The following is a 17,502-nucleotide window of genomic DNA, read 5'->3' as shown; positions in this document are numbered from 1 at the left end:
TGTGATTCTGTGCATTTTTCAAAAGTCACTCCAGGATACAAAGCAACAAGATGAAATGAGAAATATTTTTAAAAGAATATAACTTTAAAGCTAAAACAAAAATACAATTTAAAAATAACCTTACCTTAAAAAACTATAGAATTATTATCTTCAGGTGTATCACATATACTTACAAAAAGACCAATATGATGCTGAATTATTCATCAAATGTATTCTTAAAAATCTGTGAATAATATTGTTATATACAATAATCTCATCATTTAAAATACTGAATTTCTCCCAAGAACTCCAAATACATTACAGATGTTATAAGAATTCTCACAGCAATCCCTTGGAACAGGAGGCGCACAGGCACTGTAATCTTTAAGTCTAACTTATAGCACAATTTCACTTCAAAGTTGAAGTAAATATTTCCCAAGAGGCCTCCATCCAGAAATGTTTTTTCTTACAGAAATTAAATTCTAATAATGAAAAACAGTTTTCCGGGCTTAGTTTCTCTAGTAAAGTCTTCAGAAAGGAGATTAGTATCAGCTTCAAGGTGGAGCCAAAGCTTCTTAAAAGAATCGAAAATAGATCAGAATGTCTAGGAATTTGAAAGTAATTAGAAGCCTTAGAACACCAGCTGTCTGGCCAGGCGGTGGTGGCGCACGCCTTTAATCCCAGCACTCGGGAGGCAGAGCCAGGCGGATCTCTGTGAGTTCGAGGCCAGCGTGGGCTACCAAGTGAGTTCCAGGAAAGGCGCAAAGCTACACAGAGAAACCCTGTCTCGAAAAAAAAAACAAAAACAAAAACAAAACAGAACACTAGCTGTAACATGTGGGCAAATATATTTAGCTTTATCATTCATTACTTTTGGGAGATAGTTCTATATTATACACATAGCTTTGTGTGTGTGTGTGTATATATATATGTACATGTTTTTTAAAAATGAACTATTTATGTGCACAAAACTTCAGGACTGCCCTTTTCTTATTTAGTATAAAGATTAGTTACTGTGGAGGTAAGGTCCTCCAGTCTAATTCTGTATAATGAAGGACTGTTTCATTAGACACAAAAATAAGTAGATGGCTATTTTCTTGCCATTTTCAAACTTTTTATATTTTGAATTTACCCATTTAAAATAATTATAACTCATTTGGTGGCCTTGGCAATCAACTTCAATCACTAAGTCATGATACTTGTTCTACATAAAAATAAGTATTTTAAATTAATTTTTGAAATAAGGATCATTTCTAGTGTTGCTGGGGATTAAGCCTAGGATCTCACACATGTTAGTTAGGCACACACTCTACCAAAGTTATAACCCCACGCCCCTGTTGTTTCTTCTTTTGTTTTTTGAGACAGGGCCTTGTTATACCATGCAGGCAGGCTAGCCTCCAATTTGCAATCCCCCTGCTTCAGCCTCCTGAGTGCTTGTATTACTAAGCCTGGCAAAATCATCATTTTTGGCCAGAGTAGTACCTTGTCATAATCAATGTCCAGCTATTGGATTATACTGCTAATGAGCTATTTTCTAAATATGTTTAATAACTAATTTGGCCTTTTAAAGGAAAAATTTTTACAGTTTGTATAAATAACTTTACTAGACTCCAGACTCTAGGGTTTAGTCCTATTTGGTTTATAATGATTTCTATTTTAGAGAGCTATGGTCAGCAATTGTATCAAGTCAGCCAAAACAGACACTCCTGATGTATTTGACATCTGATATCTAAAAACACAAAAACGGAAACTGCACAATAAAAGCACAGTAGTAACGAAGTCGAAAAGTCTACTATAGGGCATTGAATATATTCCATTAGCAAAGGTTAAATGACTTGTTCAGAGACATCATTTCTACAGGCATTTGTACACTTGAAAATGAAAAAAATACATATAACCATTAGTTGTAAAGAAACCATGCCCTGAATGCTGAATGTGGACACTCATCCCACAGTACATTTATGAATACACATACAAAATGTTTTCCCAAAGAACATGCATGTATGTGTACATTTTACCTATCACCAATTATTGAACACCACTGTAAGCCCTTTCATCTTCAGTTATTATAAATAAATGTGTTATGTTAGACCCTTCCCAGGAGAGAAGTATGAATTTCCTTGATCACAACACCTAGGAAGAATCCTGGTATGAAGCCTGATGGTTCCTACAGATTCAGGTGGGAACTTGAGTTACAAGTTCAGTGAGTCTTCACTGAGAAACAGTTGTACCTTCTTAATATTGGCATCTATAGGATAGTGAACTAAACTGTATCACCTCATTAGGAGAAATCTGTGATTAATTATGTCATCAATCATGAGTATCATTTATAATAGAAACAATGTTAAGCAGAGATGATACGCCAGATAATATACATTTTTGTATCACATGAAAAGGATATAAATACATATGCAACTACTGTTTCTGTTGCATCGAGATGGTAGAGATATTTGTGGATAGACTGATGTGCGGATATAATTTTCCCAAAGCTGCTTAGAAAGGCTTCAAGAAACAGCATGAAGGTACATTGGGGAATACAGTACATTTCCTGAGAGCACAGAACTGAAATTTCTCTCCAAACTTACATTACAGTGTATTGAAACATTAAGTCACAAGGTGCCATGTAAACACTGTGCTTTGACTTACGTTGCTTTGAGAATCCAATAATTTTAGCAAATACATGTGGTTTAAAAAGTTATTAAGAGTGTATGATCCACTTTGTTAATAATTTCCTGTCCCAGAAAAAAGAAAAAGAATATTTTGGCTATGAAATTCTAGAATTGAAGTTTAAAAGCCTCAAGATTCCCTTTATTAACAATATGGTAACTTAGGTGTTTTATTATGAATAAAAAATACTGTGTGAATATTGCTTACTACCATATATATGCACATATGTATGCATGTATTTGTATATCTATATCAATATCTTTATATAGATGGATATATAACTTTGATGAGGGGAAAAACAAAATCAAAATTCAGGTGTCTGGAGCCTGTCACCAAAGACACTCATCAATATTTAAGCACCAAACCCTTTAAAATGTGACTATCCTGAAATGAAAAGCTAGCAGCAATATAAAATAAGGTTAGCTTAGTCAGTGATGAGCTGCATCACTAAACGCATATATTTAAGGAAGAATATATACCATTTAAGACTCCTAGAGGAGAATATCCACCAAGGTGAACGTGGAAATCTGCACACTGGCAATGCAGCTAAAGGATTTGGTTCCTAATCATTAAGTAACAAAAAAGGGTATTTCCTAACAGAAATCTAGAGTACTGAACATTATTTAGTATATATAATGTATGTTGTGTTATGAGTGTATATATGAATAGCTGGCAATTATTTCCAAATTTTGTAAACTGTTCAAAGGATTTGGTTTTCGACAAAACAGAGAACAAATACCCTAACAAATCACTTCCCATTTCATAAATCACATCTGATGATTAACAAACAGCTTGCAGCTTAAAAACATCTTTAAATATCACAAACATTTGCAGAGGCATATTTTTGCTGACTATATCCTTAAAAAACTGACTGAAGTAATAGGTTTGAAACTTTTATATTTGAAAATAAGTAAACGTTAAGGTGAGTGAAGTTCTGCAGATAAGGCACTCTCTGTCTGCATGACCTTGCTTCCAACCCGAGCTCACAAAGTAACTAATGTGCAACATTAGTCTGCATCAGCAATCACTGCGACAAATGAAAAGAATAAGCCCATAGAGAGTGCAAGCTATTGCTCTTCATTGTATTCACTAGAGAAAGAAAGGAGGGGGGAAGCTGATCTCTCTGCACAAACAGGAAAGAATAGCCATACTCTGGAGTAAGAGGTGGCCTTGAAAAGACTGGATGTCAGATTACTATAGAAGTGGATTAGCTATAGCACTGATATTCAAATTCTGCTTCTGTAAGAAGTCTGATTAAGAAGGTCAGTAACTACTAATTTTTTCTAATGAGAATAATTGACCCTTCACTAAACACTGAAGAGAATGATAGCTTTACAAAACTATTTCAAGTATTCATTATCACAGTGAAAATGTGAGACCAATGTTAGAGAGAATGATCTGAAAATTCCTTTGATGAAAAAGGTAAGGGTACTAAATCAAAACCTACAAAATGCTTGAACGCATTTCTTTATGTGATATGAATAGAAAGATTATCCATAAAAAGTTAGAAAAATTAAGAGAAATTATATATTAGTACACCTTCCCAACCACAATTATATAAAAATTCCACCTAGTGCACTGTCATTTCAATCTACATAATAAAAATGCCTCCATGTGGCAGACGCCTTCTACCTCTGCATGTATTCTCCCAGTAGAAGGTTTACTTGTTGAGTCACTTTTTAAAAGTTTTATTTAACTGTTAGCCTTATCGAATCATCAGTACACCCAGCTAATAGGGACCCACTGTGGCTCCATTCTTAGTTTCTCAATGGCAGTTTGCAGTTTCTCAAAGGCTTTGTCTAGATTGTCGTTTATGATGATCAAATCAAAGTAGTGGTTGTAAGCTCTCTGAATCCGTGCACTTTCATCCACTGTTTTCTTCAAATCAGAGTCCTGTGAATGTTAAAAAAAAAGTTTGCATTGTAATACACACTGACTTATTCAGACTAACGTGAGTAAAAAATGAAGGGGTTGGATATCTGTTGGAATTCAGATGCCAATTCTCAATATCTACCCTATACAGTGCTGAAGAAGGTGTTACCAGATATATCTGTTCATGTTGCAATCTTTCCATCTACTTCCATGATTTATGAGTATTCTACACCTTCTGTTCTGCTGGCATTAGAATGAAATTCCACTTTATTAGGGTGAGTCCAAGATAATGCAAGAATTACTACAGATGCCTGACTTCCGGCTGACTTCTAGATACTCCTTTTCAAAAGAGTATTATTATCTTATGACCTGGGTAAAGCCAGGACCCCAGCCTGTAGTGGCTGTTCAACTCAAAGTCCATTTGCCTCCTGTCACTTAGAAAGGCAGAGACTCTTACAAGTGTGATTTGAAGACTCCAGGCTGTGCCCAAACACACACTCATAGATGACTTTATTTCTGAGATTACGGTTTGCATTTCATCAAGTACTCCTGGGTGATCTGGAACAACACAGGGAGTGGAGTACCTAAGGATGGGTTTCCATAAACTTCCACTACACCTTCACATGTAATCCTCAAGCAGGAATTGGGATCCTATTAATGTCTGCAAAGACTCAGAATCAGTAGATAAAAGTGAAGCAGAAAGGGCTCCTGCTTTTTGGTAGAAAAGGTAGATGAAGGACAAATAGAAAATTTGCAACTTGTAAGTACTCTAGAAGAAAACACACTTAGGCACAAAGACTTTTTTTTTTTTTTTTTTTTTGGTTTTTCGAGACAGGGTTTCTTTGTGTAGCTTTGCGCCTTTTCCTGGAACTCACTTGGTAGCCCAGGCTGGCCTCGAACTCACAGAGATCCGCCTGGCTCTGCCTCCCGAGTGCTGGGATTAAAGGCGTGCGCCACCACCGCCCGGCTGGCACAAAGACTTTTAAAAGATCTACATTTAGACAGAGTGATGACAGTTAAGCTAAGATCCAAGGAAGAAAGAAGGTTCCAGGATTACACAGGGCTGTAGAAGGAAAGACTACAATGTATACATTCCAACACTGATCTTTTTCATGGTATAAAACTCAAGTTCTGTTATAAAGTGAAGGACTGTCACATACAGGCAATATTGTTTCAAATCCTAATTATATCTGGTAAATCAATTTTCATTCTGTAGCACTTTATATAGTGCAGTGACATCCTAAGTATGATTAGATGGAATTAAACATACTCAGAAGAAAAGAGAAAATAAAAGTGTTAACTTGAAAAGAGCCCCCTACCGTCAAAAGCTTGGTGGTGATTCCTGCATCCACCACAGCCTTGTGCATGGCACGCAGGGTCTCTAGCTCTGGAGCAGCAATAAATACCACATAAGGCATGAACTCAGATGTCCTCAACACTTTCAATGCCTGTGCAAAAGTAATTACAAACCAATTTATATAATGTCAGAACTTGAAGTGTGCTGGCCGTTAATACAAACAGAAGTCTATCTGTCTCTCTCCTAAGGTTAAGAATATAACTTACTGCCTGTGCCCTCTGTCCTAACTCGACACAGTACTCCCCTAAATTGTTAAGCGGTTTACTTTGTTGTAAAATCAAGTGTTATTAATCTTTGCTCTAGTTGGCTGTCTGATGTTTATTTATGTATCTAGCTATGGACTCATTATGAAGTTGAGAAAGAACCACATTCCCAGCTTGATAAAACACACTCCCCATACCCTATATATAGTAAAAAACTCCCCAGGAAAATAAAAATTAAAAACAGCTTTGGAATTCATGCAACTCACTTGTGGGTTGACATCCAAAATGCAAGTCCGTCCAGTTTGTACAACTTCGAGAATAGAATCAATCTTAGTTCCATAGAGGTTTCCTTCATATTCCCCATGTTCCAAATACTTTCCAGCTTTAATATCTGCTTCCATCTCTGACCGGGACACAAATTTATATGCCTGTCCATCCTTTTCATCTTCTCTTGGCTTCCGTGAAGTAACTAGAATAAAACAGTGTCGAGAACTTGCACAAGGCCACTGTAGATTGTGAAATACAGACTAAAACACACGGACAACTTTGCATGTTTCATTTAGTACATGGACTTAGGCAAATTCATCTATCTCCTGGTTTTGGAAATAAAGTTTCAGACCACAGCCACGCACATTTGTTTATTCATTGTCCATATTTTCTTTTCCATTAAAATAGTAGCTATGATACAGACTGTATGGCCTTTGGACAGGAATGCTTGCTGATCTCTAATTTAGAAGAATGTTTAAAGGGATGGTTCTCAATACAAACTTTGTATCCAAAGTGTAATTTTTAATTCAACTTGAAATTTAAAACATACTTATTTAGAAGTCCTAGGCCTGGTGCCAGTGAATAAATACCTTTTTCTTATGAATGATGCTCTCCTTTTTCTTGAAGATTCTATTATAGCCTCCCTTTCCAGTTAAACATTCTTAATTGACTGCCCAAAGGTGAGCAAAGTTCTCCCAACCTTAGTTGGTAACAACAATTTTCTGAAGTGCAATTCTATCCACAAATTAGGACATTGATTCTTTACTTTTAGTTTCCAGCTTTCTGATATCCCCAAATGTTAAGTACTTGATTTTATACACATTGTCATTATGGTCTATTCGCCTCCACTCTGACCTATGGTTTCCAAATCAGAGTGACTATCCCAATTCCAAATCCCAGGTGCAGGGGACCCTTTCATGTGGTATTTATGAATGCTTTCAGGCAAGTAATGCTATAACAATTTGGTCTGTGCCAGGAATGAATCATTACCACCTTTCACATCTTTGCAAAGATGTACTCTGCCAAATTTAACAGTAGCTTTGAAGAAGAGAAATAATTTTTGTATTATTTCAGCGTTAGCCTGAATCTAAGCTTGAATGGACTCTACTTTTGTTAAGTAAACGAAGAATATCTGAGAAAATCATTAAGTATATGAAATTAAAATAAGTGATATAAATAAAAAGTAGACAGACTTTTAACTTATGGGTAAAAAGCATAAGACACCAAGAAAACAAAAAGAACTTTAAACTCAAGGTAAAGTCTAATTTATAATGAGACCATATGTATTTTGTCTTCTGCTGTTTTAACTAATTTCAAGAATCTTCAAGATGGTTTTCCACACTCAAAAACAAAAAAAAAAACAAAACAAAACAAAACCCATGAAACCTGCTTCTGGAATTTCACCAAAGATCATAGAATAAAATGGCCAAGATAATTTTAAATCTCCCAAATAAGTACACACAAGGACTTGGTTCGGTATCTGGAACTTTAATTTAAAAGTTGCATCTTCTGGTGAAGCCCTGCTTTGAACCCATCGATGTGTTGCTTGAAATGAGTATGTAAATGCAAACATGCACACATCACTTCCCAGTACGTTCAGAGAATCCCAGTTATCTGGGATGTTTACAAGTGGTTTTTAACTATAACTCCACTCTCTACTGGACATGCCGGCGGGGGGGGGGGGGGGCGCAAAGCTACTGGCATAATTTAAATTCCTTTTCATTTTCAGAACAGATAGACCAGAATGACTGTACTTATTCCTTAGGCTTATACACAGAACAATTAAATAGTGGGACTTCTTAGAAGTGAAATTTTAAGACTCTGGCAAAATTCTAGGTTTTAGCAGTAAAGAGTCAACAAAGAAACATTCTATGTTTTAACCAAGCCCAAGATATTGACACTACAAGCAAAACAAAACAAAACAGGATTTATAGCTTATCTTCTGAGACAACACTGTTTTTCTATCTTATTTCTATAATATACTTAAAAATTATAATAAATCACTACAATGCCATCAACCTCATCTGACAATGTGTACTACAGTATTATATGGAAACAATCAGGCAATCACACACTATGGTCAAGCCACGTTCACTTCAGCTTTACCTGCAGTACCCAAGGTAAGTGCCCATTAATGAACAACAGATTTTTAAAAATACTGTACATACTTTAATATATTCATATTCTTATGTAAATAGAAGCTACTGAGTGAATAAAAATTTAGTGGTGGTAAAATATTCATAAAAGTTATCACTTAGACATTTTGAAATATACCACTCAATAGCATGAAGTACATTCAGACTGTTTTGCAACTAATAAATTAGTATACAATCTACTTCCAGAGTTTTCTTACCATTCCAAACTCTGTGCCCCTTAAATAACTTCCCTTCCCCATTATGGTAATTCATCCTCCCACAGCATCCAAATGGTTATGAAGTGGTACATCGTGGTCTTTAGGTTTACCCAATGATTAATGATATTCAGCATGTGTTCATGTGCTGATTTGTAATTCTGAATGTCTATTGAAGCCCTCTGTCCATTTTTGAATTGGGATTTTTTTTTGTTTAATTATAAGACTATGTTTATGCAGAAACTTTGATGACTTGCCAGAAAGGGCACATGATGGTGAATCACTCATCATCAAATACTTATTGAGCACCCTGTTACTATAGAAACCTGTTCTAGGTAGTAGGTCAAAGAAGAACAAAAGGCACATGAGAACTGTTTTCTTGTGACACACACACACACACACACACACACACACACTCTCTCTCTCTCTCTCTCTCTCTCTCTCTCTCTCTCTCTCTCTCTCTCTCTCTCTCTAACAAAGAGACAGGTGACTAATCAAATAATAAAAATTTAGGTGCTATACCACAACCACTAGGTAACTGGAGAAGCTACATTAAGTTGAATTAGGTTTTCCTTGATTAAAAGTACACTTCAAGCATGTGAAAATACAAAAGAATGGGTACTCCAGGAAGCCAGACAAGTTAAGACCAAAGGCATGAATAATGAGCTGGAGGAGCTTGAAAGAAGTATACTAAGTGGGGAACATTATGCAGAGTTGACCCGAACAAGGCAACTGTTGATTCTATAAGCACAAAATCCATATTAGAAACTTTTGAATGCTTTCCTAAGTGTGCAAATAGAACATGGAATGGAATTTTAACTTCACTCTCAGACTTCACTTAAGTCCTAAACAGATGCTAGCATTTTAAGGATGTACTCTATCTTTTGCAGTTTACCAAAACATAATTATCCTGGTCCTGGGGTCATCTATCTAAACACTACTATCTTAGGTATATCCAAAAAAGAGTCAATGAGTTGTGAGTCATAGGTTTAGGGAGAAATGCATTGTTTTCTTTTCTTTCCCTACACAGTAAAATTTTTTCCCCAGAAGAATGCTCAAGGCCTATGTTGACATGTCACAGCAGTGGGGTGGTTTGTACTCCCACTGATGGTAAAATGAAACTGACTTTCCTAGGCTAATGCATGCATGTATATACATGTCCAAAAGACAGGCCACTTTCCTGAACTCCTTGAAGGCTCTCTCCTCAGGAAGACAGTGAGAAGAAACACGGTAGTTAACCTTCTCTATCTGTTAGCTCTGCACTGGTACAGTCAGTTAACCATGGATGGGAAAATTCAGAAACAAACAAACAAAATATCTGTACTGACTATGGACAGATTTTTGTCCCTTGTCATTGTTCCTTAAACAATACAGCTTAACAGCTATTTATAAATCACTTAACATTATATATATAGGTATCATAAATAATTCAAATGACTTAAGCATCTGCAGAAAGTTTTGCATGGGGCATATACAAAATTCTATAGAACTTGAAATATTTCTGGATTTTGGTATTTTGGGGAATGAAGTGGGGGGTGAGTGTGGTTATCCTGGAACCGGTACAGAGAAGATTGCAGAAGCTATGGTATAAGAGCTTGGCGGCAAGGTTCCAAGAGAATAATTAGAAATTCTAATACTCTTAGCCAAGAAAATTTGTAGTATGGAAATCTCCAATGGACTCTAAAAAAAAGACATTGAAGACACACTACTTGGAAAGTCAAGACAAGTAACTCCAGCAAACAAGATCTTTTGTAATACTACGCTTTCTCTTTTCTTTTAGCACTCACTTCTTACAACATAGCTCACGAGAAACTGAAGTAGCAGAGGAGAACATAAACCAGGTAATAAAACAAGTCATAGCCCGCCCTTCCCAATACAGCTACTGTGCTACAGATCAAGGAGATCCATGAGGAAGGCAGGAACAATGCACTGGAATCCTGGCTTCAGTTTTGATCGGAATTAGTCTTTCTCATTTTTAATGCCTAAAAATGAGATTTGTTTAACAAGATGCCACAATTATGAAAATGAAAGAACCAGAAAGTTATTGACTCTTCTAGAGGCCTGAAGGTAAAGAAGGGAAAAGGAGCACAGATCATCAGAGGCTACTTAAAACCCTAGTTCTTTCCTTACTGAGCTCAATCATTCAACAAAGCAGTTTTACTAGCTGACACAACATGAGTAAGGACACTAGGAAAGAAAGCTTATCTGTGTACTTAAACAAGGTGAGAGCAGACAGATGTTCCTCCAAACTCAGGCAAAGCTTTTCTTTTCTATGTTCTATTCCTGACAGAAGCTTAAATCACTGGATGAAAGTTCGTGGAAAAGAGCTGCACTGTTTCAAAGTATCTCTGAACAGTTTGCTTAACTGTAAACTACAGATTTGCCGTGGAAAAATCTACCAGATGTCACAGTAATTAAATCAATGACCAACATTAGCATCAACAATGGGGCACAAAGACAAGATGCAACTCTCCAACAATTGGGCAAATTCACACTAAGGGACATTTACAGTATTAGTAATTATATTAAATAGATAAAACTCAAAGACATTGGCAAAATAGATTGGAAAAACTGATCAAACTATATGCTGTTTACAAAAGACATTTTATACTTAAAGACACAAGTATGTTGGAAGTAAAGGATAAAAAAGACATACATGCAAGCAGTACCCAGAGACAGCTACACACATCAGAGAAAACCAACACTGAGACAGAAAGTTATTGCTGGAGACAATGAAAAACATTTTACAAAGACAAAGGCATTGATTCATCCAGAAGTAAGATGTTCATAAACACAGAAGCACCTGTCTACAGTAGACTCTCCAAATACATGAAGCAAAATAGAACTGAAGAGAGAAACAGACAAGTCAACAAAAGAGCAGGAAACCTCGAGGCTTCCAGTGATGGAGAGAACAAACAGAAGGTCAAAAGGAAATGATGACTTGAACAACGTTACAGACCAGCTAGACAGACGATATCGATGTAGCACTCCAGTCAACAGTAGGAAAATGCATTTTCCCAAGTGTACAAGAACAAGGAACATTCTCCAAGACAAGTGTCTGAGGCCATAAAACAATTCCCAGTGAGTTTAAGGGGAGTAAAATCACATATGTTCTCTGGACATAGTGAATGGAATTATCATCACTAACAGAAAAATCTGGAAAAATAAAAAATGTGTGAAATTAAATACTATACTTCAAAATCGGTCAAATATGAACCACAAGGTTAGCAAACACTTTGAGAGGAAAATGGCGCTGCTTTAGAGGAGCTGGCAAGAGTCCTGGGTGCTGGCTACAGTCAGCACGCTGTCCTGTCTGCTTCGAACAAGTGCAAGTGCAGCCATCATGGCTGTGCAGGACTCGTCAGCCCTGGGGAGGAGCGTCAGGAAGTAAAGAAACCATAGGGGCTGACTGAAGCCTACAGGTGGCTTACGATGGACAGACTTCTTAACAAAAATGAACAGGAGTTTAGTGTCTCACTCTACGTCACCCAAAACTAGTGGACTGCTGTTTTCCTTTAACTTTGACTTCTGACTAAAAAGTAAGTTTCTAGCTCACCCCAGTGACTGCTTTCATGTATGATTAGGAAGGAAGAAGGCTGCAAGCAGGCAGCTGTGGTAAGAAGCCAATTTTAGACCTGACTAATTGATGTGTATTGCACAACTGTCTTATTATCAGATTATGTTTTAAGTCTCTAGCATCAGTGTGAAGAGAAAAACTGTTTCATTACATTCATCTATTTCTAGAATTAAAAATGACTAAGATGAATGCAAACAAAAACTTAGAGTACAACAAAATTACAAGATAGAATAGTATAATAAAGCAGGATCTACTGAGAAATTTCTAACATAAATGTGTCTGTTAAAAGGAAATCTCCAGTGAGTAACCTGACTTTCTACCTAAGATAACTAGGAAAAGAGCACCCTAGTCCCAAAGAGCAAGTAGGAAAGAGGAAATAAGATTAAACTGAAATTAATAAAATGCATTATAGAAAAAAATACAGAAAATTAGTAAAATTTAAAAAAATTTCTGAAAAGAATAAAATTGACAAATATTTAGGAAGAATTTATTAAATTCAAGAATGACAGAAGGAAGATGTTACTGAGAACTCTGTAGAAATCATACAACAACAGAAATACTTGTACAACTATGTGGACATATTAAAAACCATTCAAGATAAGCAAATTTGGTAAAAAGAACCGTATGTGGATTTTACCTGAATGAAGGTATCAAGGGGGAAATAAACTGAGAACTTTGGAAAGCAATAATTAAATACAGTAAAAGGAGGTAAAGAAATGGGCAGAAGGCTGGAGACAGATGAAAGAATGTTTACTACCTTTGGATAGTTGTGCAAATGAAAGCATATAAACACAATTCTGGTTTCTGAGAACATATTTATTATTGCTATTATTAAACCAGCTTTGTTAATATGACATATATTAACTTTGAAAAGATGAAATAATTCAAAGGGAAAAAATCCATTAAAACCAAAATGAAAAAAGAATTGAAGAAGGTGCTAGACAATGGGAAGATCTGCTTCTGGACAGGCAGAAGCAATACTGTAAAAATATTAATCCAGAGATTCAGTGCAACCCCATAAAAATTCCAATGACATTCTTCACAGAACTAGAAAACACCACACTCAAACAGAGACAGAAAAGACTCTGGATAGCCAAAACAATTCTAAACAGAAAGAACATAGCTGGAGGAATCAAATTACCTGACTTTAAAATATACTACAGGGCCACTGTTACAAAGATAGCATGGTACCGGCATAAAAATAGGCCAAAGAAATATACCAGAGTACCAGAAATAAGCCCACACAGCTATGAACACCCAATTTTTGATAAAGGTGTCAAAACATACACTGGAAAAAAACACAATTAGTAAATGATGCTTATAAAACTGAGTACCTGCACAAGAATGGAATTAAATCAGTCTGTATTTCTTATCCTGAAAAAACAAAAAAATTCAAAGTGGATCAAAGACCTTAACTTAAAACTTAAAATGGTGAAACTGCTAGGGGAAAACATAGTGAATGCACTTTGAGATATAGAAACAGTCTAGAACGTTCAGAAGAGAAAAACCCTACGGTATAGTACATAGATCCAAGAATTTATAAATAGTTTTAAATAAAATATTAAAAAATTTTGCAAAACAAAGGAAACTATCAGAACAATGGGATAAAATCTTTCCCAGATACACTTCAGATTATACATATGAAGAACTGTGAAAATTACACACTGAAAACCCACAACTAACAAAAAATGTACTAATGAGGCAGACAAGACAATTCTCCAAAGAAATACAAATGACAACAAATATTTTAACAAGTGTTCAATATTCTCAGTCATCAGAATAATGCACATTGGAACTATTTTGAGATCCCATTTCACCCCAGTCTGAATGGTTACCATCCAGAGCAATGACAGCCAATGCTGGTAAGGATCCGGAGAAGGAGGAATCCTCATTCACTGCTGGTGGGTGTGCAACCTGGTGCAATCATCATGAAAATCAGTGTGGGGGCTCTGCAGAAAACTCTCAATGGGATAAGGAGATGGTTCAGCTGGTAAGGCGCTTGTCTGACAAGTTTGGTTCCTTAGCACCCACATAAAAACTGAGCATAGGGGATAGAGATGGCTCAGTGGTTAAGGGCACTGGTTGCTCTTCCAGAGGACCTGGGTTCAATTCCCAGCAACTACATGATGGCTCACAACTATCTGTATCACAACTATCCAGTTCTGGGGATCCAATAACCTCTTCTCTGCTGGCCTCTGTGGGCACCAGGCAAGCATGTGGTACACAGATATATATGAGGGAAAAGAGCCATACACATTAAAAAAAATTCTGGGGCTTGTCTGGGAGGTGTGGAGGTGGCAGGGGTGCAGTGGGATGTAGAACCAGAAGGATCCTTGGAGCTCACTGGCCTTCAGCCTATTCAAAACAGTGAGCTCCAGGTACAGTGAGAGATTGTGTTTCAAAAAGGAAGGAAAGGAGGGCAATGGAGGAAGATATGCAACATCAACTTTTGACCTCCAAATGTATACACCTACATGAAGACACAATGTATCCATACATACACCACCACCGTAAACAGAACTAGCATGTGGCCCAGGCATATCATTTCTAGACACGTACTCAAAGGACTCTGTTATCATTGTTATTGTTCTATTAAAAAATTACAAGGAAATGGAATCAACCTAGATGTCCATCAACTAATGAATGGATAATGAAAATGTGTGTATATACCCCCCCCACACTAGAACTTTATTTGGTTATAAAGAAAAGTGACATTTGCAAGAAAATGGATAGAACTGGAAAAGATATTAAATGAGGTAGCTCAGGCTAAGAAAGATAAACACTAGCTGTGTGGTTTTGTGTGTGTGCGTGTGCGTATATTCTGTGGGAATGTGCGAGGGCAGAGGTCATGAAACTAGAAAAGGGACATGAGGGGAAAGGGATGTAAAGAAGGACATGGGGAGGGTAACAGGACACATGATAAGAGAATGGAAACAGAATACTGGGGCAAGGATATGAACGCAGAGGACGGACACGGAGATGGGAGAGTTGAAGGCAACCTAACCCAAACCACATATGTGAAAACACAGAAAGGAAGCTTGTTACTGAGTACAAAATTAAATCTTTTTAAAACTAAAATGAAAACTAGGGACTGCAGAAATGACTCAGTAGTTCAAAGCACTTGCTGCTCTTCCAAGGATCTGGGTTCAGCTCCTAGCACTCCAGCAGGCAGCTCACAACTGTCTAACTTCAACTTGGGGGAAGAGGGCGTGTTCTGTGTCTCTTGTCTCTGTGGCACCTACACTCACAAGCATATACCCAGTGCAGACACATAGTCACACCTAATTAAAAATAAAAAATAAATCTCAAAAAAAGCTAAAATGAAACTAATATAAGCAAAAACAAATCCTAAGACATTCTAAGCCATAGCACATTAAAATTAGCTTTAGGCAATGTGATTTTGTAGGAGTGAAGAGGCCCCAAGCGTTTTATGGTTGGAATATGAATTGTCCCCAACTGGAGGGGCTGTATTGAAAGCTAGGGAAGTTGTAGGCACTGGGCCATAGGAGAAAGCTGATGACTGGGGCATACCTTGGAAGGCTGTTTCTATTTCTGGGTAACTCCCTGTCTAAGATGATGTGAGCAGCCTCCTCTTCCACATGTTTCTGCTACCATGCTGTTCCACCCTACCATGAGTCTAGTACCGAAGGAGCCAAGGAAAATCTCAGAAAACGGAGCTAGAAAAAATCCTTCTTCCATGAAGTCATTCCTGTCAGGCCATTTGCTCACGTTTCTTGTCAAATGTCCAGCAAGCATTATAACATCAGTGATTATCTGAACTCTCCACCTACTACATTTCTGACATCACTAAATTTTCTATGTAAACATACAAAAGATAGGAGGAAATGAAGATTACAAAGTCAGTCTGCTCCTAAATGGTTCTACTTCTCCCCAGCATTATTAAACAGTCTCAGGAAGTTTAATGAATATTGTCTCCTGTAGAGGACTTGCTTTCAGAGGATCAGGCTTATGATTCTGGAGGGCTAAGGGCTACAATCTAAACCATACTACCTAGTAGGCTTTCTCCTTTTAAATATACTATACTGGATGAAAAAAAATACAAATAGATGGATAACAGTTACACAAGACAATCCAAATACATGTAACCTGCCACAACTCTTAAATGCATGCATTTGCCTTTAGCTTCTGGAAAGGAGAGTTTACAGACTGACTACTGCTGAGCAGCAGCCGGCACGTGACCTAAGACAGCAATAGGGTCATCTGGATTCTCAGTAGTACTGTCTACTATTCCATGCTCACTGGCATAACCACTTATTAGCTGAAAATAATGTTAGTTAAAAATAATTCCTTTCTCCATATACCCACTCACTTTCTGGCCAACAAATAGAAACACAAGACTTACATGGTACCGTTGTTCCAAATCTAGCAGGATTCAGCACTATGAACCTATTTTTCAAGCTTCTTCTGCCCACACCTTGAGCTCCTATCAACACTAATGTTTTTCGCTGGAAGGGTGGCATTTTTGCTACTTCCTCATAGATCTGAATTTCATGACGATCAAACTCTAAATGTGAAAGTAATGGGACAACATTATATTCAGTTATACTCTATATACATAGAAACATTTCCTGGTATTCTGTATGCTAATGGTCTTCTTGTCTTGACAGCTAACTATCACTTGATTGTGCACATCTGACACAGGCTTGGTTTTACACACTTAGTAGGATACAGAAAATTATTTTATATCTTGACTTAAATGTATGTCCTCACTCATTTGCCCTCAGACTTTCATTTACTGTGCTAGAAAATCCTTGAGTTTTATGTGTATTTATCAATATTTTGTACTTTATAAAAGGCTTCTCATCAGCAATTTTCCAATAGAAATGATTACCTTAATGCCAATCAAATCAGTTTATGCAATTTACATTAAAAAGTGTGTGTGAGGTAGAGAGAATAGAGGAGAACACCTGCTTGGCTGCTTCACTTGTACAGGCTGAGGATGCTTTCTCTAGTCACAGCACACTCACATCTAAATATCAAGATTCTAAAATTCATACATAAAATGCTGGATAAAAGAACATTTTCAGTAGGCTACTGCTTCAAATTATAAACCAAGTCAATGAAAAAGCTACCAATTTTGCTAAAAAAATTTAGTGATATATAGTTAATGAACAATCAAACCAAAGTGATTCTGAAATATTGGGCCACCCATCATCACAGCTTGACTCTATCTGCAGTAATAACACTTCATCTTTACATTATTATCTTA

The 17,502-nt window shown here is 36.7% G+C and overlaps 1 protein-coding gene across 5 annotated transcripts in view; it reads right to left on the bottom strand.

The window, feature by feature from the left end:
- Positions 1 to 4,318: 4,318 nt before the first annotated feature.
- The window catches only part of Pals2 (protein associated with LIN7 2, MAGUK p55 family member), a 112,495-nt gene continuing 99,311 nt past the window's right edge, over positions 4,319 to 17,502 (bottom strand). For all 5 annotated transcript variants that reach the window (XM_059257827.1, XM_059257828.1, XM_059257831.1 and 2 more), the window contains 4 exons: positions 16,636 to 16,797; positions 6,345 to 6,547; positions 5,838 to 5,966; positions 4,319 to 4,539 (listed from right to left, as the gene is read on the bottom strand). In XM_059257827.1, the coding sequence (XP_059113810.1) occupies positions 4,363 to 4,539; positions 5,838 to 5,966; positions 6,345 to 6,547; positions 16,636 to 16,797 (671 nt within the window). In that variant the 3' untranslated portion in view covers positions 4,319 to 4,362. The remainder of the gene's footprint in view (positions 4,540 to 5,837; positions 5,967 to 6,344; positions 6,548 to 16,635; positions 16,798 to 17,502) is intronic.

The sequence above is a fragment of the Peromyscus eremicus genome, chromosome 3 (assembly GCF_949786415.1).
Source record: "Peromyscus eremicus chromosome 3, PerEre_H2_v1, whole genome shotgun sequence".
NCBI classification, from domain to species: domain Eukaryota; kingdom Metazoa; phylum Chordata; class Mammalia; order Rodentia; family Cricetidae; genus Peromyscus; species Peromyscus eremicus.
Note: the sequence above shows the minus strand (reverse complement) of the source record. Positions and strands in the feature narration are given on the sequence as shown.